Below are 24,002 nucleotides of genomic sequence, written 5' to 3'. Positions count from 1 at the left end.
AAGGGGTGGTGTGGGGGTGAAAACGATATGTGTCGGCCGCTGGTGGCCGAGCGGTTCTAGGCGCTTCAGTGTGGAACCGCGCGATCGCTACGGTCGCAGGTTCGAATCCTGCCTCGGGCATGGATGTGTGTGATGTCCCTAGGTTAGTTAGGTTTAAGTAGTTCTAAGTTCTAGGGGTCTGATGACCTCAGATGTTAAGTCCCATAGTGCTCAGAGCCATTTGAACCATTTGAACCAAAACGACATGTGGCCCACGACGCGCAGATACCAATGCTTTAGTCATCCAGTATAAGAGAATGAGAGCACTCAGAAATTTTACACATAATTTCAAACCTTTTCAAAGCTTTTCTCGCTGACGAACACCGCAAAATGATGCAAGGAAAAAAGTTTATCGCTTGCATTTCCGCTATTCACACAGTAACACTGCCGCATGAAGCATGACGTTCTAATTAATTACTTCTTTACTACTCTCTGTATTCGTGTCATATTTTCAGACAGTATTCAAATATACTACTGAATGTGTGGTGTCACCGCCAGACACCACACTTGCTAGGTGGTAACTTAAATCGGCCGCGGTCCTGTAGTACATGTCGGACCCGCGTGTCGCCACTGTGTAATCGCAATCCTAGCGCCACCACATGGCAGGTCACAAGACACGGACTAGACCTCGCCCCAGTTGTACGGACGACATTGCTTGCGACTAGACCTACCAAGTTTTCCTCTCATTTGCCGAGAGACAGATAGAATAGCCTTCAGCTTAGTCCATAGCTACGACCTAGCAAGGCGCCATTTGTATCAGTGCTTATAGCTTACTAATATTCAAGAGAGATGTATTCCAACAAGAGAATTAAAGATAAGTATTAAAAACGCTACGTACTTTTCTTCTTATTCATTAATAAGTCTCATGTTCCAGAACTTCAAGCCCGTCTGCGTTAGTTTAGCGTGCACCTAGCTACCTCATTGTGTCTATGCTGTATGAACTAGACACAACAGAATGTACCGGAAAAAGTATATCATTGAACGGCACGTAGTCCAGGATATATAACCTCATAAACCTGAGATGCGTTAAAAACTGACGGATCATGCAAACCGTTTAAATTCATTACTTCGTTGCTTAGAGAAAGCTTTTGGCAATGATGACTGGAATACTCTCTTTCAAATTCTGAAGGCGGCAGGGGTAAAATACAGGGAGCGAAAGGCTATTTACAATTTTTACAGAAACCAGATGGCAGTTATAAGGGTCGAGGGACATCAAAGGGAAGCAGTGGTTGGGAAGGGAGTGAGACAGGGTTGTAGCCTCTCCCCGATGTTGTCCAATCTGCATATTGAGCAAGCAGTAAAGGAAACAAAAGAAAAATTCGGAGTAGGTATTAAAATCCATGGAGAAGAAATAAAAACTTAAGGTTCGCCGGTGACATTGTAATTCTGTCAGAGACAGCAAAGGACTTGGAAGAGCAGTTGAACGGAATGGATAGTGTCTTGAAAGGAGGATATAAGATGAACATCGACAAAAGCAAAACGAGGATAATGGAACGTAGTCGAATTAAGTCGGGTGATGCTGAGGGAATTAGATTACGAAATGAGATACTTAAAGTAGTAAAGGAGTTCTGCTATTTCGGGAGCAAAATAACTGATGATGGTCGAAGTAGAGAGGATATAAAATGTAGACTGGCAATGGCTAGGAAAGCATTTCTGAAGACGAGAAATTTGTTAACATCGAGTATAGGTTTAAGTGTCAGGAAGTCGTTTCTGAAAGTATTTGTATGGAGTGTAGCCATGTATGGAAGTGAAACATGGACGATAAATAGTTTAGACAAGAAGAGAATAGAATCTTTTGAAATTCGGTGCTACAGAAGAATGCTGAAGATTAGATGGGTAGATCACATAACTAATGAGGAAGTATTGAACAGGATTGCGGAGGAGAGAAGTTTGTGGCACAACTTGACTAGAAGAAGGGACCGGTTGGTAGGACAAGTTCTGAGACACCAAGGGATCACAAATTTAGCATTGGAGGGCAGCGTGGAGGGTAAAAATCGTAGAGGGAGACCAAGAGATGAATAAACTAAGCAGATTCAGAAGGATGTATGTTGCAGTAAATACTGGGAGATGAAGAAGCTTGCACAGGATAGAGTAGCAATTGAGAGCTGCATCAAACCAGTCTCAGGACTGAAGACCACAACTACAACAACAACAACTCTTCGTTGCTACAAATATTCGCAACACATTTCACAAACACTATCCAGATTTGGCACTGAATGTACCTACATAAATATATAATTGTACGGCACACAGTTCAGGAGATATGACGTCAGATACTGAGATGAGTGAAAAACAGTCGCATCGTGCATGACGTTTTGATCTATTACTTCTTTACTAAGAATTCGATTCGCAACACACTTCGCAGACAGTATCTGCATATGTCGCTGAATGTACTTACGAAAAAGTATCACTGCACGATACATACACTCCTGGAAATTGAAATAAGAACACCGTGAATTCATTGTCCCAGGAAGGGGAAACTTTATTGACACATTCCTGGGGTCAGATACATCACATGATCACACTGACAGAACCACAGGCACATAGACACAGGCAACAGAGCATGCACAATGTCGGCACTAGTACAGTGTATATCCACCTTTCGCAGCAATGCAGGCTGCTATTCTCCCATGGAGACGATCGTAGAGATGCTGGATGTAGTCCTGTGGAACGGCTTGCCATGCCATTTCCACCTGGCGCCTCAGTTGGACCAGCGTTCGTGCTGGACGTGCAGACCACGTGAGACGACGCTTCATCCAGTCCCAAACATGCTCAATGGGGGACAGATCCGGAGATCCTGCTCGCCAGGGTAGTTGACTTACACTTCTAGAGCACGTTGGGTGGCACGGGATACATGCGGACGTGCATTGTCCTGTTGGAACAGCAAGTTCCCTTGCCGGTCTAGGAATGGTAGAACGATGGGTTCGATGACGGTTTGGATGTACCGTGCACTATTCAGTGTCCCTCGACGATCACCAGTGGTGTACGGCCAGTGTAGGAGATCGCTCCCCACACCATGATGCCGGGTGTTGGCCCTGTGTGCCTCGGTCGTATGCAGTCCTGATTGTGGCGCTCACCTGCACGGCGCCAAACACGCATACGACCATCATTGGCACCAAGGCAGAAGCGACTCTCATCGCTGAAGACGACACGTCTCCATTCGTCCCTCCATTCACGCCTGTCGCGACACCACTGGAGGCGGGCTGCACGATGTTGGGGCGTGAGCGGAAGACGGCCTAACGGTGTGCGGGACCGTAGCCCAGCTTCATGGAGACGGTTGCGAATGGTCCTCGCCGATACCCCAGGAGCAACAGTGTCCCTAATTTGCTGGGAAGTGGCGGTGCGGTCCCCTACGGCACTGCGTAGGATCCTACGGTCTTGGCGTGCATCCGTGCGTCGCTGCGGTCCGGTCCCAGGTCGACGGGCACGTGCACCTTCCGCCGACCACTGGCGACAACATCGATGTACTGTGGAGACCTCACGCCCCACGTGTTGAGCAATTCGGCGGTACGTCCACCCGGCCTCCCACATGCCAACTGTACGCCCTCGCTCAAAGTCCGTCAACTGCACATACGGTTCACGTCCACGCTGTCGCGGCATGCTACCAGTGTTAAAGACTGCGATGGAGCTCCGTATGCCACGGCAAACTGGCTGACACTGACGGCGGCGGTGCACAAATGCTGCGCAGCTAGCGCCATTCGACGGCCAACACCGCGGGTCCTGGTGTGTCCGCTGTGCCGTGCGTGTGATCATTGCTTGTACAGCCCTCTCGCAGTGTCCGGAGCAAGTATGGTGGGTCTGACACACCGGTGTCAATGTGTTCTTTTTTCCATTTCCAGGAGTGTATTTTAGAAAATATTATGTCAAATAACGAGATGTGTGAAAAACTGCGCCATGACGCACGACGTTTTAATTGATTACTTCTTTACTACTGACTCTACTCGCAACACATTTCTCACACAGTATCCTCATTTGCCACTGGAAGTACACAGAAAAATGTATCATTGTATGACACATAGCTCAGAATATAAGTCATAAACACTGAGATGCTAGAAAAACTGACACATTTATTACTTCTTTATTTTAATTTATTGCTTCTTCACAATTACTTCTATTCACAACACATTTCGTAGACAGTAGGTACATATATCACTGGATGTACGTCCAAAATTATGTCGGCGTACAGCACATAGTACAAGAGATACGATGTCTTAAACATTGAGCTGATCGCAAATGAAACTGCAGGGCCAAATTCGTTATAGATAAAAGTGAAATATATGTACAAATCCGTAAGAAGTATGTTGAACAATGCAAAATATATTTGACATGTGCATACGTGGGAAAAACCATGGATGGAAGCTCAACTTAAATCTCTGGAATGATTTCAAACAACTATGCTACACGTTTTAGTGACAATCTGGGAAGAAATACTGTGGGGGCATGAACCACCAGCCTCCTTTTGTGGTGAGTATGCTAATGTGGAGAGAGAAGGGGAAGATGAGACGGACAGGGAGAGATGAGGGGGAAATGGACAGAGAGTGAGGAGAGGAGGAGACGTATAGAGAACAGGGAGAGGAAGAGGTAGACAGAGAGAGGGGGAGGAAGAGAAAGTAAGAGAGAGGGGAGGAGGAGATGGACAAAGAGAGTGGTAGGAGGAGATGGAATTAGTTGGGTGGAGCAAGAGTTGAACAGAGGGAGAAGGTGGAAAGGACAGAGGGGGAGGAGCAGACTGACAGAGAGAGGGGAAAGGAGAAGGTTGACAGAGAAAGTGGCAGGAGGAGATAGACAGAGAGTGGGTGTTGGAGGTGGAGGACAAAGAGAGGGGATGGAGAAGATGGACTAATACAAGATTGGAATAAACACATACCCACGTAACGCCGGGTTCTCAGCTAGTATGTATACATTCATTGAATGTATACTAAGTTTGTCATGTTTCGATGGGGCAACAATAGTGAAAATTACATAAGATCTGAAAGCGAAGCAAGTGCTTTGTTTCATTCATAACGATCAGTTTTTAAGTAACACGAGCTTCATATGAAGCCTGAAACAGTCTCGGTTACTGTAATTGTTGAAGATCAAAGGTTGTACATTAAGCATGACACTTTACTTGAAATACACTCGAAATAAATAAACAGCTATGTAAGCTACGTTTGCGGTGAGTTAACAGTGGGCTCTAGTACAGTTTCTTAGTGGTTTAACCATTTATATGGCTGTCATAGGAGCATACAATGATCCAAGACTAGGAAGACCAAATAAAACAACAAGCGACCAAAGAAGTATAACACTTGACGCGTACCTCTCCAAGATCGTCGTGGGATATGTAAACAACTGTCAGTAAACGAAGATAAGCAAGAATGACTGTACATCACAATTAAACAAAGATTCTACGCTGTAAGATGTCTAAATGATGCCATCGGTGAAACATGGGTGGTTTTCGAGCCGGAGTTGTAATCACAGTCCGGCGAATTGAGAGGTCCAACTATCCCGAAACAAGCACATAAGAATCAAGGGGTCGAGACAATGATTAAGTAATTCATAACCTTTGCTTATGTCTCCAACGAATTACATCTGCAAAAAATGCCACTGCCATGTATTATTGTGATTTCCTGCTAAAACCGCACAGAGAAATGTACACAACTAACTTGCGTTAGACAGTGGTACTGTAAATGCTGTAACAGAAAGAAGTTCATCGAGCACAGTTGGGAGGTACGTTTACCACAGTCAGGATAAGAGTCGACTCTACTTCGACTTACTTCGTAAGTTACAATAAACCTAAACGAGGAAGCAATTTTCTTTGTTGGAAGAGATTTCTGCAGCCGTTACGTGTGGCGTTCCGCAGCTGAACAAAAGCTGTGTCTTGGATAGTGCAACAAATAAGGTAGGTTAGGGTTGAACGTTCAGCAAACGACTACGGGACTAGAAATAGAGCACTAGATCGGATCGGGGAAGGATAATGAAATAAATGGAACCATCTCAGAATTTCCCTCAGTCGAATTAAGGGAACTACAGGGGACCTAGGCCTGCATGGCTGGACCCAGATTTGAAGCACTGCTCTCCCAATTATGAGTCCAGTGTCTTAATCATTGCGCCAGTTCGCCTGGTTGTAGAACAATAGAGCTTATCAGATGTTGGTAGTCGGTGAATGAGGAACTGTTAGAATATAATGAAGAACTATAAAGAGATACTGTAAAATATATAAATTTGTAAGTAAACGAAACATTGAACACATTCACTATGAAATGACTTTAAGTGTCTCATTTCCTAATCTAATTCCCTCAGCATCACCCGACTTAATTCGACTACATTCCATTATCCTCGTTTTGCTTTTGTTGATGTTCATCTTATATCCTCCTTTCAAGACACTATCCATTCCGTTCAACTGCTCTTCCAAGTCCTTTGCTGTCTCTGACAGAATTACAATGACATCGGCGAACCTCAATGTTTTTATTTCTTCTCCATGGATTTTAATACCTACTCCGAATTTTTCTTTTGTTTCCTTTACTGCTTGCTGAATATACAGTTTGAATAACATCGGGGAGAGACTACAACCCTGTCTCACTCCCTTCCCAACCACTGCTTCCTTTTCATACCCCTCGACCCTTATAACTGCCATCTGGTTCCTGTAAAAAATGTAAATAGCCTTTCGCTCTCTGTATTTTACCCCCACCACCTTCAGAATTTGAAAGAGAGTATTCCAGTCAACATTGTCAAAAGCTTTCTCTAAGTCTACAAATGCTAGAAACGTAGGTTTGCCCTTCCTTAATCTAGCTTCTAAGATAAGTCGTAGAGTCAGTATTGCCTCACGTGTTCCAACATTTCTACGAAATCCAAGCTGATCTTCCCCGAAGTCGGCTTCTACTAGTTTTTCCATTCGTCTGTAAATAATTCGCGTTAGTATTTTGCAGGTGTGACTTATTAAACTGATAATTCGGTAATTTTCACATCTGTCAACACCTGCTTTCTTTGGGATTGGAATTATTATATTCTTCTTGAAGTCTGAGGGTATTTCGCCTGTTTCATACATCTTGCTCACCAGATAGTAGAGTTTTGTCAGGACTGGCTCTCCCAAGGCCGTCAGTAGTTCTAATGGAATGTTGTCTACTCCCGGGGCCTTGTTTCGACTCAGGTCTTTCAGTGCTCTGTCAAACTCTTCACGCAGTATCGTATCTCCCATTTCATCTTCATCTACATCCTCTTCCATTTCCATAATATTGTTCTCAAATACATCGCCCTTGTATAGACCCTCTATATACACCTTCCAACTTTCTGCTTTCCCTTCTTTGTTTCTATCTGAGCTCTTGATATTCATACAAGTGGTTCTCTTCTCTCCAAATATCTCTCTAATTTTCCTGTAGGCAGTATCTATCTTACCCCTAGTGAGATAAGCCTCTACATCCTTACATTTGTCCTCTACCCATCCCTGCTTAGCAATTTTGCACTTCCTGTCGATCTCATTTTTGAGACGTTTGTATTCCTTTTTGCCTGCTTCATTTACTGCATTTTTATATTTTCTCCTTTCATCAATTAAATTCAATATACCTTCTGCTACCCTAGGATTTCTACTAGCTCTCGTCTTTTTACCTACTTGATCCTCTGCTGCCTTCACTACTTCATCCCTCAGAGCTACCCATTCTTCTTCTACTGTATTTCTTTCCCCCATTCCTCTCAATTGTTCCCTTATGCTCTCCCTGAATCTCTGTACAACCTCTGATTTAGTCAGTGTATCCAGGTCCCATCTCCTTAAATTCCCACCTTTTTGCAGTTTCTTCAGTTTTAATCTACAGATCATAACCAATAGATTGTGGTCAGAGTCCACATCTGCTCCTGGAAACGTCTTACAATTTAAAACCTGGTTCCTAAATCTCTGTCTTACCATTATATAATCTATCTGATACCTTTTAGTATCTCCAGAATTCTTCCATGTATACAACCTTCTTTTATGGCTCTTGAACCAAGTGTTCGCTATGATTAATTTATGCTCTGTGCAAAATTCTACCAGGCGGCTTCCTCTTTCATTTCGTAGCCCCAATCCATATTCACCTACTACATTTCCTTCTCTCCCTTTTCCTACTACCGAATTCCAGTCACCCATGACTATTAAATTTTCGTCACCCTTCACTATCTGAATAATTTCTTTTATTTCATCATACATTTCTTCAATTTCTTCGTCATCTGCAGAGCTAGTTGGCATATAAACTTGTACTACTGTAGTAGGCGTGGGCTTCGTATCTATCTTTGCCACAATAATGCTTTCACTATGCTGTTTGTAGTAGCTTACCCGCATTCCTATTTTCCTATTCACTATTAAACCTACTCCTGCATTACCCCTATTTGATTTTGTGTTTATAACCCTGTAGTCACCTGACCAGAAGTCTTGTTCCTCCTGCCACCGTACTTCACTAATTCCCACTATATCTAACTTTAACCTATCCATTTCCCTTTTTAAATTTTCTAACGTACCTGCCCGATTAAGGGATCTGACATTCCACGCTCCGATCCGTAGAACGCCAGTTTTCTTTCTCCTGATAACGACATCCTCTTGAGTAGTCCCCGCCCGGAGATCCGAATGGGGGACTATTTTACCTCTGGAATATTTTACCCAAGAGGAAATAAATACTTCAAAAGTCAATAGTGAATAGCTTTTTCAAAGGGTAAATATGTTTCCCTAATGCGCGTTATATTCTTCAAATCAGTCTCGTACTACACACTTTATAAAGTAGCCTATGTTTTTCCTCAGCGTTCAAGTTATCTGCATACCAAATTTCATTGAAATGAGTTCAGCGGTTTAGTCGTAAAAACGTAACAGAATTACTTTTACATTTATAGTGTTAGTATGGATATGGATTAATGAAGAAGGAATTTACCAATAGCAATATAATGTAAACAGTGCAATTAACGTTCTGAAAAACTAAAAAAGTAAGAAAATTTTGAAGAACCGTGTCACAACTGTTGATATGTGATCTAAAATGGTACAAAGTATTCTTCTGTACTGTCTAATCGCCATTGCACTCCTTGAGAGGGTGCAATATGAAATACTGAATGTGCGAAAATCAAAGTTTGATAATTTCACTCCCTTTTCAGGAATAATTCAGAGCATGACATTGCTAACTTAAGAGTTACAAGACGTTTGAACTATAAATGATCTGTGTTTTGTGGTTACTTTGTAGTGTATCTCCAAAGACATAAATTATATGTCAAATAATGCTTGTATTTATCGTTGTTGTACGCAGATCCTAGCACAACACCGAGCCGAGCGGAGCTGCTACAGCCTGGTCTACACGCTGATGCACAGCTTCCAAGCTCACGATCACTCCGGCCTGGTGACAGGGGATGAGATGACCAGCCCTGAGCAAACAGAAAACTCCAGCCTTGAAGTCTATAGGTAATAGCCCTACCAGTCTAATTTTGACATATAGTTACAAGGTACTGCCAAGGCAAAAAGTGTCTCTGGAACGTTAGCGCGCTGATTCTACAAGGAAGTATGCTTTTACTTCTGGCAATGAATTTTGATATCACTTCTCTGACATACCTCATTAGTGCTTGATCATTCTTGTGTCTCCCCAGTTAGTACCGCTATTAAGATTATGCTGTTCAAGTACATCCCGAACTAAATTGCTGTCTTAATCCTTCGTGGCAGTATTACAGTTATTATCTATGTTTTTTAATGTTATAGCCTTTTCCTCAAACCATTTTCTGATTTTATGACATCGCAAACGACGATTTTACGTTTGTGCCTGTACATTAAATTTCCTGAAGATGTCAGCGATCTACAATATTTGAAAGAGAGAATTCCTAGCAATATAACGATCCATAACTAAATAGTTTTGAAGGCATGAGACTAAATAATAGTTTTTTATCATTATGAAAACAGTTTTGTAGTGTCTCATTGTGCACTCTAAATCCTGTTGGAGTACGGCTTCGCACCACTACAGTTTCATTGCGCTGAAGAGGATCTCTGCAAAACGTCGGCATTTGATTCATATTGCCTTTGCAGTTGTACATAATACCACGACGTAATGTCCAAAAGGATTTTTTTTTCAAACTGGCGATGGACGAGAGAGCCTACGCACGTGTACGAAGTCACTCACGTAAATATTTTTCTCATTTCGTGAAAAGCTATAACTGTGTGTCAGGTCGGGAGTGGAACCAGGACCCAGGCCCAGATCGAAAAGTATTAAAAACATAACAAAACATAAAAATAGACATTTTAATAGAATATGTTCTTACATATTAAATTTCTAAATTTCTCAGCTAACTTTGGGAGAACAAAGCAGCCAAAAATTGAGATTTACGAAAATGATAGGGAATTACGAAAATCACGAGTTATATTTAAGGCAGGATACTTGTCAGTCGCTTGTGATGGGGCTTGCCCTTGTAGATGGGCTTGTGGCCTGACAGCCTGTGGGGAAATTTCCAACCAGGAAAAGGCGCACATTCACGGGCTTTCCACAATAAATCAGACTCGGTGGTTTGTGACATCCCAGCTGGAACTGGCAAACCACAGGATGTCAAGGACGGCAGTACATAGCGGGCAAGACCTACTCTGAGGCCGGCCGGAGTGGCCGAGCGGCTCTAGGCGCTACAGTCCGGAACCGCGCGACCGCTACGGTCGCAGGTTAGAATCCTGCCTCGGGCATGGATGTGGGTGATATCTTTAGGTTAGTTACGTTTAAGTAGTTCTAAGTTCTAGGGGACTGACGACCTCAGAAGTTAAGTCCCATAGTGCTCAGAGCCATTTGAACCATTTTTGAACCGACTCTGACACAAAAATTGCAATAGCGATGACTATTCAGTATGTGGAGCGAAAAAATTTAAAGTGCAGTATTCCCGCCGCCCCCCCCCCCCCTCTCCCCCCCTCCCCCTTTACACGACTGCATCAACAAAGTCTGCACACTTGTGTTCACAATCGTGTAAATTATGACGTCAAAGTTTTGAGAGTTGGCCGACCGGTGTGGCCGAGCGGTTCTAGGCGCTGCAGTCAGGAACCGCGTGACCGCTACGGTCGCAGGTTCGAATCCTGCCTCGGGCATGGATGTGTGTGATGTCTTTAGGTTAGTTAGTTTTAAGTAGTTCTAAGTTCTATGGGACTGATGACCTCAGATGTTGAGCCCCATAGTGCTCAGAGCCATTTGAACCATTTATGAGAGTTGTTACTGTTACCCATATTACTAAACGGCTAAAAGCTTCACCCAGTGTCACTGTATGTAGCCTGAAGCTCCCAGGGGCAACAAAAATTTGATTTTCAGTACTTCGTATAGTTACTGGCCGAATTTAAGAATTTAAAATGCTATCAAAATCTCCTCATTAAGATGTATAATCTTGCCTTAAATGTTTAACAAAATGGCTCTGAGCACTATGGGACTTAACTTCTGAGGTCATCAGCCCTCTAGAACTTAGAACTACTTAAACCTAACTAACCTAAGGACATCACACACATCCATGCCCGAGGCAGGATTCGAACCTGCGCCCGTAGCGGTCGCGCGGTTCCGGACTGAAGCGCCTAGAGCCGCTCGGCCACCGCGGCCGGCTTTAAAGGTTTAACACACTAAGTCAAGTATTAGAATCATGTCTTGATGCAGCATAACTCACAGAATGAGATTACATTCATCCAGTATTTGAGTATGAGAGTATTTAGCGATTTCCAACATATTTTACGCATAATATCAGACCTTTTAGAAACTTTTTCTCGCTGCCACCCCCCTCCCTCCCACCAAATAATGAAAGGAAAAAAGTTTATCGCTTACTACATTTTCATTGTTCACGAAGTAAAACTTGGGCATCACACATGGCGTTTTAACTTATTACTTCTTTACTAATAACGCTATTCGCAACATATTTTGAAGATAGTATCCTCTGGAGGTAAGAAATCCACTAAATTGAGGTCTAGGTTTGCAAAATGTATTTCATGATTTCTGAACAAAACTTGATAATAAAACTTTTGAAAAGAAAGTCAAATATTTTTCGAAATTATTTGTGTAAAAGCACGAAATAAAATACATTAGAGAAACGTTTGTCGTGTCTTTGGATGATGCTCCAATTTTAGTACAGTAAATGAGGTGCTCACTAAGAATTCCAAGTTCACTACTAAGCTAGGAATATTAAAGAGTACTGTAGAATATTTGTCAGGTGAATTCTGTAGACCATGCAGTCAGCTCTTGTTTGTTCATGAGATACTATTGCTATGGAAAGTCGAGCGGTTAAATATTTTACCAATAGAATTACTATTGCTATGCAAATCGTTAATGAGAGCGGCTGAGATGCTCATACGCCAATGACGAAAGGAGACCAGTGAGTGCGACTGGGCAGCCGATTCCAGTTGCTATCACATCGTAGGTTCCAGTTTTCAGCTTTTTTTATCGGAAAAAACTGAGTGAGAGAGAACAGTGATGCCGACAGCACTTGTCCTGGAGGCATTACTGTTTGCAACACTAGCATTATCTTTCATGATATTCAAATGATTCTGTACTGCAAAATATTTGAGACTACAAAATTGTTTGAACTTCCTTACACCTTCGATCACAGATGATGGAAATATGTCAACGTCACATAACAGCAGACTGCACAGTGTACATAATCCACCCGACAAACATCATCTAGTACTCTTTAAAGTTGTTAAGTTCTAAGTTAATTACTGAATTTTAAACTGTCAGTTGGGACCTCTCTCGTTGTACATTGTTTCAGACATAATTAAAAGGCACGTCAAATATTTTTCTAATTTATTTTATTTCTTACTTTTACACAAATCATTTCACAAAATATCTTACCTTTTTTAATTTTTATAAAAATTTTTGTATATTTTATGGTAACTAAACAGTTCATTATTTAACTATTAGATTGGTGCGTAAGTTCGAAGAGTTTTTGTTTTGCAAGTTGGTATTCCAGTTGCTAGCGGTTTATTTATCGGTTATCGTTTGTTATTTGCGTTTACATATTGTAATTTTGTCATTTGGTGATAGCGAAGGGAACTGTGGATGCCAGAAAACGGAATGCCAATTGGAGAAATCGGAACATTTCCGACGTATTCTTCTGTTTGAGTTCAGTAGAGGGGTGACAGCAGCGGAGACGGCCAGAGACATTTGCGCCATGTATGTAGATAATGTCACTGGACAGAGCACTGCAAGAAAACGGTTTTCCCGTTTTAACGACGATCGTTTTGACATTAGTGACTCTCCTCGTTCAGGAAGACCTTCGAGGTTTGGTGAAGATCGGTTAACGGCACTAACTCTCAATTATCTACGTCAGTGTACTTGTGAATTGGCAAATGTGATGAAATGTGATCAGTCCACCATAGCCGGCCGGAGTGGCCGTGCGGTTCTAGGCGCTACAGTCTGGAACCGAGCGACCGCTACGGTCGCAGGTTCGAATCCTGACTCAGGCATGGATGTTAGTTCTAGGCGTATGATGATAAAAATGCAGTAAATGAAGCAGGCAAAAAGGAATACAAACGTCTCAAAAATGAGATCGACAGGAAGTGCAAAATTGCTAAGCAGGCATGGCTAGAGGACAAATGTAAGGATGTAGAGGCTCATCTCACTAGGGGTAACATAGATACTGCCTACAGAAAAATTAAAGAGACCTTTGGAGAAAAGAGAACCACTTGTGTGAATATCAAGAGCTCAGATGGAAACCCAGTTCTAAGCAAAGAGGGGAAAGCAGAAAGGTGGAATGAGTATATAGAGGGTCTATACAAGGGCGATGTACTTGAGGACAATATTATGGAAATGGAAGAGGATGTAGATGAAGATGAAATGGGAGATACGATACTGCGTGAAGAGTTTGACAGAGCACTGAAAGACCTGAGCCGAAATAAGGCCCCGGGAGTAGACAACATTCCATTAGAACTACTGACGGCCTTGGGAGAGCCAGTCATGACAAAACTCTACTATCTAGTGAGCAAGATGTACGAGACAGGCGAAATACCCTCAGTCTTCAAGAAGAATATAATAATTCCAGTCCCAAAGAAAGCAGATGTTGACAGATGTGAAAATTACCGAATTATCAGTTTAATAAGTCACACCTGCAAAATACTAACGCGAATTATTTACAGACGAATGGAAAAACTAGTAGAAGCCGACCTCGGGGAAGATCAGTTTGGACTCCGTAGAAATGTTGGAACACGTGAGGCAATACTGACCTTACGACTTATCTTAGAAGGAAGATTAAGGAAAGGGCAAACCTACGTTTCTAGCATTTGTAGACTTAGAGAAAGCTTTTGACAATGTTGACTGGAATACTCTCTTTCAAATTCTAAAGGTGGCAGGGGTAAAATACAGGGAGCGAATGGCTATTTACAATTTGTACAGAAACAAGATGGCAGTTATAAGAGTCGAGGGGTATGAAAGGGAAGCAGTGGTTGGGAAGACAGTGAGACAGGGGTTGTAGCCTCTCCCCGATATTATTCAATCTGTATATTCAGCAAGCAGTAAAGGAAACAAAAGAAAAATTTGGAGTAGGTATTAACATCCAGGGAGAAGAAATAAAAACCTTGCAGTTCGCCGATGACATTGTAATTCTGTCAGAGACAGCAAAGGACTTGGAAGAGCAGTTGAACGGAATGGATTGTGTCTTGAAAGGAGGATATAAGATGAACATCAACAAAAGAAAAACGAGGATAATGGAATGTAGTCGAATTAAGTCGGGTGATGCTGAGGAAATTAAATTAGGAAATGAGACACTTGAAGTAGTAAAGGAGTTTTGCTATTTAGGGAGTAAAATAACTGATGATGGTCGAAGTAGAGAGGATATAAAATGTAGACTGGCAATGGCAAGGAAAGCGTTTCTGAAGAATGTTAACATCGAGTATAGATTTAAGTGTCAGAAAGTCGTTTCTGAAAGTATTTGTATGGAGTGTAGCCATGTATGGAAGTGAAACATGGACGGTAAATAGTTTGGACAAGAAGAGAATAGAAGCTTTCGAAATGTGGTGCTACAGAAGAATGCTGAAGATTAGATGGGTAGATCACATAACTAATGAGGAGGTACTGAATAGGATTGGGGAGAAGAGGAGTTAGTGGCACAACTAGACCAGAAGAAGGGATCGGTTGGTAGGACATGTCCTGAGGCATCAAGGGATCACAAATTTAGCATTGGAGGGCAGCGTGGAGGGTGAAAATCGTAGAGGGAGACCAAGAGATGAATACACTAAGCAGATTTAGAAGGATGTAGGTTGCAGTAGGTACTGGGAGGTGAAGGAGCTTGCACGGGATAGAGTAGCAATTGAGAGCTGCATCAAACCAGTCTCAGGACCAGGCGCGGCTCGTAATTAAAGGCTCTGAGGCGGAGCCGCCCCAAAATATAAGTTAAAGTAAATTTCGCAAGAACGTATAACATAATTTAAATTATCAGGACGAATTTCGCATGTTTCCCATTCCGATTGAAATAACGACGGTCAACGTTTTTGGAACTGTTTGTATCGATAGATGTTTTCCAAACGGTTAGTAGTGTTTAGGCTGCGCCTTGGAACGTCCGTAAGCTGCATGTAGTAGCGGTTTGGGGGCATGGCTTCTACATAGTACTGCTCTTTATGGGCGACCCGAAGGCTCAGAGCTTACAGCCTAAGGGTGTCATACCAACCACCACACGTTTTTCACGTTCCACTATCTATGTAATAAAGGAATGTAGAGTGGCCGAAATTTCGCTATCCAATCTCTGTCTCTGCACATCTCTACAACGCTTCGATGCGTCATTAATCGATGTTTAGTATTATTGTTTTGAGAATGTTTTACAAAGTTGTTTTGTTTCTGCCATTGGCTATTATATCCACATTTAGAATAAGTTTGCAAATATCCCGCCAGAGTGCACTAGACTACAGTAACATAATGGTACTGCCATCTAGCGAGAGCTTTATAAGTGATTAGAGGACAAAGAGCGCGAAATTTGTCCCGTCACTTTACTTTCCTTTTATTGCTTGCTGATGCTGACTGCTTTTGTTGATACCGTGTGATATTAGCAAGTTTCTTTTTCGGAGTGTATTTTGCAAGATTTTAGTGAAAGAACTAGGTGCACCCAGACTCGATCTAACGATCAATCAAGAACAGAAACAGTGCAAATCTAGGCAAGGATACAAACGCAGTTTTAACAGAGCAATGTACGATGCAGCTGAGTGGTTGTGAAGTGAAAAATGCATTTTTCTGTTTCACCTGTCTTCTTACAAATAGTACTGATTGTGCGTGGACTGAAACTGGTATGACTTAAAGAATTTTCACGCAAAGGTGAAAAAACAAAATTCGCGTGGACTTGAAACTGGTATGACTTAAAGAATTTTCACGCAAAGGTGAAAAAACATAATTCCAGCGAAAAACATTTAAATGGCTTCATTGAGTTTTCAATGCTAGGGAAAGTGGACAAATGGTTCAAATGGCTCTGAGCACTATGGGACTTAACATCTCAGGTCATCAGTCCCCTAGAACTTAGAACTACTTAAACCTAACTAACCTAAGGACATCACACACATCCACGCCCGAGGCAGGATTCGAACCTGCGACCGTAGCAGCAGCGCGGTTCAGGACTGAAGCGCCTAGAACCGCTCGGCCACCAGCGGCCGGCAAAGTGGACATTATGTGCCAATTAGACAGATATATAATGAAAATGTATCAAAAAATCGCTATTTTCTGGGTAATCTGATAGATATGATTTGCTGCAAAGTGTCAGAAAATGTAATGATGACGTATAAAAACACTAACCAAAGATTTTAACTCGAAGTTAGCTTCTAATGATATTTAATACCTGATTATATAAGATAGAGTACGTAAAATTATGGGTAGAGAGTGATCTGCCCACCCCCCTCCCCCTGAATTCTTAGTTGTTTATTTCAGACTATTCCCGTGGTCTATGTTGGCTCCTATAAATGCCGCAGCCTTCCGCAGTATAGAAACCACGGGCCGCGCCTGCTCAGGACTGAAGACCACAACAGCAACAGGCGTATGATGACCTCAGAAGTTAAGTCGCATAGTGCTCAGAGTCATTTGAACCATTTTAGTCCACCATATTGTAACATTGCATGCAATGAGAAAGGTTGAAGAGTCGGGTATATGGGTACTGCAAGCTCTAAGCCAAAATCACAAAAATCAGCAGGTTGCCATAGGTGCGTGACTGCTTGCCCGGTATCAGTTGGTTCTTGAACAACACCGACCACTCCTATCTATATCTTTACTGGTGACGAGAAATGTTGCCTTTATGCTAACATAAGGAAAAGAAAGAAATGGCTGAGCCCAAACAAAGCGGCAACGCCCTGTACAGACATCCACAAACGATAATGTTATGCATCGGGTGGAACAGCGACGGTGTGGCGTACTGCGAGTTGCTTCCCCGAGGTGTAACCATCATTACTAATATTTACTGTTAACAACTGAGACGTCATGCAGACACAATTCAATAACAACGACCAGGGAGACTGCGTGAAATGATGATGCTGCATGATAATGCCAGTCCGCATTCTTCTAGACTGGCGAAAAACGCTATATGGGATTTGGGTTGGGAAGTCATTCCTTACCCACCTTATTCACATGATCTTCCGCTCTCAGATTTTCACCTTTTCCGCTCTCTGTCGAACAACCTTCAAGGAACTTTTCTTCCGGATGAAAATACCTTCCGAACATGGCTCGACCAGTTCCTCGCCTCAAAACCACGTAATTTCCACAGTAGCCGAAGCGAAAATATACCATACTGTTGCCAGATTGTTGTAAACAGTGTAGGAGAATGTATTACTGGTGACTAAAGTGTCTGTTATGTGTATCTGTTGTGTTTGCTGAACTTGTGGAAAAACGCTACGAATTTATGCACCAAAAGAATACAAATATTTTGTTATTAGAATGTGGCACATTAGAAGTGAGTGTGACAACAAGTTATCAAACTATACTAGGGAGGGGGGGGGGGGGGGGGGGAGAATGAGAAACTATGACCATTTCCCCATATCCTCCCAGAACCGAAACCTGGATCCGCACCTTCTGGGAACTCTGCCTTCTGTGGGCTGTACACTACTACGAGGCCGTGCTGAAAAGTAATGCTCCCGATATTTTTGTGAAAATTGTTGAGGATTTTTAAACATAAAAATCATAAATAACATCCAACATCTTCATTTTTGATGCCTACATATCCATTTCTCAACATAGTCACATCAGGGACGAACACATTTCTCCCAACGAGAGACCAGTTTGTTGATACCGTCACTGCAAAATGTTTGAGTTTGTTGATGGAGCCACAACCTCACCTCTGCTTGCACAGCTTCATCTCTATCGAAGTAAAGTCCTCGAAGGTGTTTTTCAGATTATGGAAACAGATGAAAATCGGATAGGGCAAAGTTGGGACTGTATGAAGGATTATCGATGAAAGTGAACCAAAGGCGTCGAATTGTTGCAGATGTCTCTGTACTCGTGTGTGGTTAGCATTGTCATGCCGAAGGAGAAGGTGGTCCATGTGAGGACAATTCTTCTGAGGGTATTGCAGTACCTTGCAGAGTTTATGGTGGTGCCTTTGGGCATGAATTCCAAATGCACCAAACCTTGAACATCCCAGAATACTGTGAGCATAGCTATGTCTGCCGATGGCATGGTCTTGAACATTTTGGGCGTCGGTGATCCTTCGTGGCGGAACTCCATTGATCTCTTGTTTTCGGGGTCAAAATGGCGCACCCAGCTTTCATCACCTGTCACGATGTTGTTAAGGAACCCATCACCCTCACCCTCAAAAGACAAAAGAAATTGTTGATACGAGGTGCATTCAAGTTCTAAGGCCTCCGATTTTTTTTCTAATTAACTACTCACCCGAAATCGATGAAACTGGCGTTACTTGTCGACGTAATCGCCCTGCAGACGTACACATTTTTCACAACGCTGACGCCATGATTCCATGGCAGCGGCGAAGGCTTCTTTAGGAGTCTGTTTTGACCACTGGAAAATCGCTGAGGCAATAGCAGCACGGCTGGCGAATGTGCGGCCACGGAGAGTGTCTTTCATTGTTGGAAAAAGCCAAAAGTAACTAGGAGCCAGGTCAGGTGAGTAGGGAGCATGAGGAATCACTTCAAAGTTGTTATCACGAAGAAACTGTTGCGTAACGTTAGCTCGATGTGCGTGTGCGCTGTCTTGGTGAAACAGCACACGTGCAGCCCTTCCCGGACGTTTTTGTTGCAGTGCAGGAAGGAATTTGTTCTTCAAAACATTTTCGTAGGATGCACCTGTTACCGTAGTGCCCTTTGGAACGCAATGGGTAAGGATTACGCCCTCGCTGTCCCAGAATATGGACACCATCATTTTTTCAGCACTGGCGGTTACCCGAAATTTTTTTGGTGGCGGTGAATCTGTGTGCTTCCATTGAGCTGACTGGCGCTTTGTTTCTGGATTGAAAAATGGCATCCACGTCTCATCCATTGTCACAACCGACGAAAAGAAAGTCCCATTCATGCTGACTTTGTGCGTCAACATAGCTTGGCAACATGCCACACGGATAGCCGTGTGGTCGTCCGTCACCATTCGTGGCACCCACCTCGATGACACTTTTCGCATTTTCAGGTCGTCATGCAGGATTGTGTGCACAGAACCCACAGAAATGCCAACTCTGGAGGCGATCTGTTCAACAATCATTCAGCGATCCCCCAAAACAATTCTCTCCACTTTCTCGATCATGTCGTCAGACCGGCTTGTGCGAGTCCGAGGTTGTTTCGGTTTGTTGTCACACGATGTTCTGCCTTCATTAAACTGTCGCACCCACGAACGCACTTTTGACACATCCATAACTCCATCACCACATGTCTCCTTCAACTGTCGATGAATTTCAATTGGTTTCACACCACGCAAATTCAGAAAACGAATGATTGCACGCTGTTCAAGTAAGGAAAACGTCGCCATTTTAAATATTTAAAACAGTTCTCATTCTCGCCGCTAGCAGTAAAATTCCATCTGCTGTACGGTGCTGCCATCTCTGGGACGTATTGACAATGAACGCGCCCTCATTTTAAAACAATGCGCATGTTCTATCTCTTTCCAGTCCGGAGAAAAAAAATCGGAGGCCTTAGAACTTGAATGCACCTCGTAGATGTCCAGTCTCCATTGTTTCTTGTTAGAAGTGAGCATTCGAAGCTCCTGCTGTTTTCTATGCCGCTACTCTGTAATGATGGCCTGTACACGCTCCCGTGATATGCCACACTTACACGAGAGCTGTGTCTGTGTTAACCGATGATTTTCTCTGCCGAATTCATCAGCCCTCTTTTCGATGAGTCTCGTCGGCTGCCGTAGCGGTCGTCCAGTCTGAGCTCTACCACACACGCTGATGTTAGCACCACCGTTTTCTTCATTACGTGTTCGAACAACCCAACGTCTCACATTACTAAAGTCGATGCAATCATCAGCGTACAATGCTTTCGTTCTTCCATGGATCCGAATTGGACGCAAGTTATCTGCAGTTAGAAACTCGATTACAACACGCTGTTTCTCACTCACTGACATAGTTAAGTTACACACCGCCATGTTACAGTCCGCAATGCGGAGCCCTCTAGCGGCAGAGGGTTGGAACTTGCCTCAGCGAAGCGGGAAAGTCTATCGATTAATATGCACGATATGTAATATCTCAACCAATACTGCGAAACACTAAGACAATCGGAGGCATTACTATTCAGCATGCCCTCGTACTTTCAATATGAGGGAAGGAATCACGGTTGACGCATATGAAATATGTAAACATGACCGACACGAGAAATCTCTCCTTCAAATAAACGGTTATGCACTGACGCTCTTCATAGTGTGCTGTCACTTGAGAATAACGTAATAGGCAGATATCGCGATCGTGAACAAATACGTTTAATGACAGTGCTGGCGGTAAATGTTGCCATTTTTAAACTATTACTGGACAACAGGGAGAAGTAAATAGAAAATGACATCAAGATTCACTCAGATTTTCAACTTGCCAAAAATTGGTAGCGCATTACCCCTGAGAAACAATAACCTGGGCTCGAGTACCGGCGCAGCAGACAGTTTCAGTTTGCAAGCAAGTTTTAAGAAACCTTTGTTTTATGTTCCTCTGATTGATATTACAGATGGTTATACAAAAACTTATGGAATGAAGTCCAACTAAATACAACCAGATTTGCTTTATTTGTAGAATTACTCGTGTTACAGTTCACAGATAACTTACCGAAATTGTGCTCCACTGTTAGAACGCTCTTCAACCTAGCCTATAATGATTTTCATTTAACCAAACAATAAAGTTTTAAAATTAGTGATGTTAATAATTACAATATCCTTTGTTCTTTATACGCAACCCGTTTTAGTTTACACTTTGAATGTCTTCTCTGACGCCTTAGTATTTAATGCCTGCTATTTTGCGCAATGTAATGTCTGAAACAATATGGACTTGTACTTTATAGTTATCTAATTCTTACCATCATAATTACGTTCAGCGATATCTAAAAAATTTTATGGTACGTGAACACATTGCTTACAAAGTGAATGCATATTTCTTTCAAATTATTCTCGTAAATGTCCAAAATAATGTGATCAAGGTTCTAGACGTCTGAAGTGATTAATTATTCTGAAACCTACCTTATACATTGAATTCAAAACTTATTCTCTTCCATTTGCCCCCTGTGATTTATCCTGTTTCTTATGAAAAGAATGTTAAATTTTTGTGTTAGAGACATCCTGCTATCGGATTTATGAAAAGTTCAGAAGATATTATCAGTTCGTATGATGCATATCCTTCTGTCAAAACAAGTATTTATTGCACGCTCACCACTGTACACAGCACAATGACATTCAGAGTCCGTCAGTGAATTGGAGCAGAGTCCAGGCGTTCGTTGCACTCACACTTAAGATAGACAGTTTGTATGTAAATAGGGTCCGTAAGGCAGCCCAGAGCAGAATTTGATGCGCAGCGGTCACTTGTTAGACCAAATGTTAAACCGCTAGCAGAGTCCTGGTCACAGCACTGTCAACGACGGAGTACGAAGCCAGAGGAAGATGTAACACGACACTAATGAAACACGAAGCGCTGGTTTCCCATCCCATTGCTGCCGAGGCTGCTTCGACTACGCTGCAGAAGTTTTGCTGGGAAGCTCTTACATATCCTCCATATTGTCACGCTCTCTCCCTATGTGATTTTCATATTTTTGGAGAGCTCAAGAATGACATTCGTGGCCATCGATCTGCTTTGGACGAAGAGGTGCACGCATGGGTGCAATCTTGGTTCCGTAATCATCCACAACGTTATTCCATGAAGGTATTAACCATCTTGTCTCACAGTGGGATAAATGAATTAACAGTCATGGCGATTACTTTTGAAATAATTAACAGCTTACTTACTTTTTTTCCATCTGCCTCGTGTTCCTTGTAGATACGAACCCAGGCAGCCAGAAGAAGTACGTAACTGGATGCGTAATGGCCACATAACAATATTCCTTAGGTGTGTGACTTGGTACCAGCTTAGGGCATGTCCTAGTAATGGTTGTAGGCGACCGCAATTAGTATTAGGATGAGGTCCCGCAAGTCTGAGAGCTTGGAGACTATGGTGGAGGTGACGTCCCACGAAGAGATGCCAAGGAGGCACCCACCGATGGCCCAGCGGCTTGACATGCAGTTTGCGACCTCTTCCTCGTTCTTCGGCTGTGGGTGAAATCCATACTTTGTAGGTCGTGGCCTCGAAGACGATAGCTCGGTGATGATGTTGGAGGTGACATCCTATGAAGAGGAATAGCCGGCCGAAGTGGCCCCGCGGTTCTGGCGCTGCAGTCTGGAACCGCGAGACCGCTACGGTCACAGGTTCGAATCCTGCCTCGGGCGGATGTGTGTGATGTCCTTAGGTTAGTTAGGTTTAACTAGTTCTAAGTTCTAGGGGACTAATGACCTCAGCAGTTGAGTCCCATAGTGCTCAGAGCTATTCTATGAAGAGGAACAAGAGAGGCACTCGTTGATGGCCTAGCGCTTTGACACACAGACGGCGAAATGCTCCTCGAATGTCACCTCTGGGTGAACATCAATCCGGAGAAACTGGTATACTCGGCGGAGGGAGCTCCATATTGAGCGACCATGGAGGGTCAGCGCTTGGCCATAGAGTGACCCCTGATGAGTTGTGGCTGCGATCAGTGAATGGAGCTCCGTAACGACAAACTGGAAAGTCGGCGCTTGGCCACAGAGCGACCTCCAATTAGTTGCTGCTGCACTCAACAAAGGGATCTCCATATTGAAGGATTGTGGATGGTTGGCCCTTGGCCATAGAGCCACTCTCGATGAATTGCTGCAGTGAAGGGAGCTCCATATTGAGTGAACGTGAACAGTTGGCGCTTGGCCACGGAGCTGCTCCTGATCATTTGCTGATCCACACAGAGAAGGGAGCTCCGTCGGGTTGTTTTCCTTTGGTCGCTAGAGTCCATGTAGCATGTGGGCGAGGAAAGTAGCCACTCATGACACACGGCTGTATGAAGAATAGTAGGATCATAGGCACCAGAGGTATGTTGCTATAATGGCGTATATGTATACTCACAGGACTCACGTGAAACACTTCTTTGCTTGGCGGGACGGAGGCGCTACCACAGAATATTTTTGATTGGCGAGTAGCCTGACATAATCCCACTTTTGGGTGGGTTTGAAGCTTAGTGCTTATAAATACGGGAAGCAAGCCATTTCGCCATCTCTGATGTGGCAGGTGTATTGTACACCATTATGTAATAAGAGTTGTTTATCCACAGGTAGTCCCAAATAGTTTACTTCGGGCTTCACGGAATGATCTGTCCTTGGAGATTTAATGTCTGCTCTGTTTGAGACGTTTCTTGCTAAAGTGTGCAGCTGTTATCTTTAGGGCGTTGATTTTAATTTTGTTATTGCGACACCACTGACCTGGCAACCTTTTAATTTTTGCAGTGTGATGTCGTCCGCTAGTCGGGACGACGAAGTGTTCTAGCTTGATGTTACTTACGATCCGCATGTCATTAACATAAACTGTATATAACTTGGTTGATAAAACGGAACTTTATGGTACTC

The 24,002-nt window shown here is 43.0% G+C and overlaps 1 protein-coding gene across 2 annotated transcripts in view; it reads left to right on the top strand.

Moving 5' to 3' along the window:
• The window catches only part of LOC126251829 (uncharacterized), a 364,384-nt gene that overhangs the window by 188,649 nt on the left and 151,733 nt on the right, over nt 1–24,002 (top strand). For both annotated transcript variants that reach the window (XM_049952492.1, XM_049952491.1), the window contains exon 5: nt 9,270–9,421. In XM_049952492.1, the coding sequence (XP_049808449.1) occupies nt 9,270–9,421 (152 nt within the window). The remainder of the gene's footprint in view (nt 1–9,269; nt 9,422–24,002) is intronic.

This window comes from Schistocerca nitens, chromosome 4 (assembly GCF_023898315.1).
Source record: "Schistocerca nitens isolate TAMUIC-IGC-003100 chromosome 4, iqSchNite1.1, whole genome shotgun sequence".
In the NCBI taxonomy this organism is placed as follows: Eukaryota; Metazoa; Arthropoda; class Insecta; order Orthoptera; family Acrididae; genus Schistocerca; species Schistocerca nitens.
The sequence above is the reverse complement of the archived record's forward strand: the minus strand, read 5'-3'. Positions and strand labels throughout refer to the sequence as shown.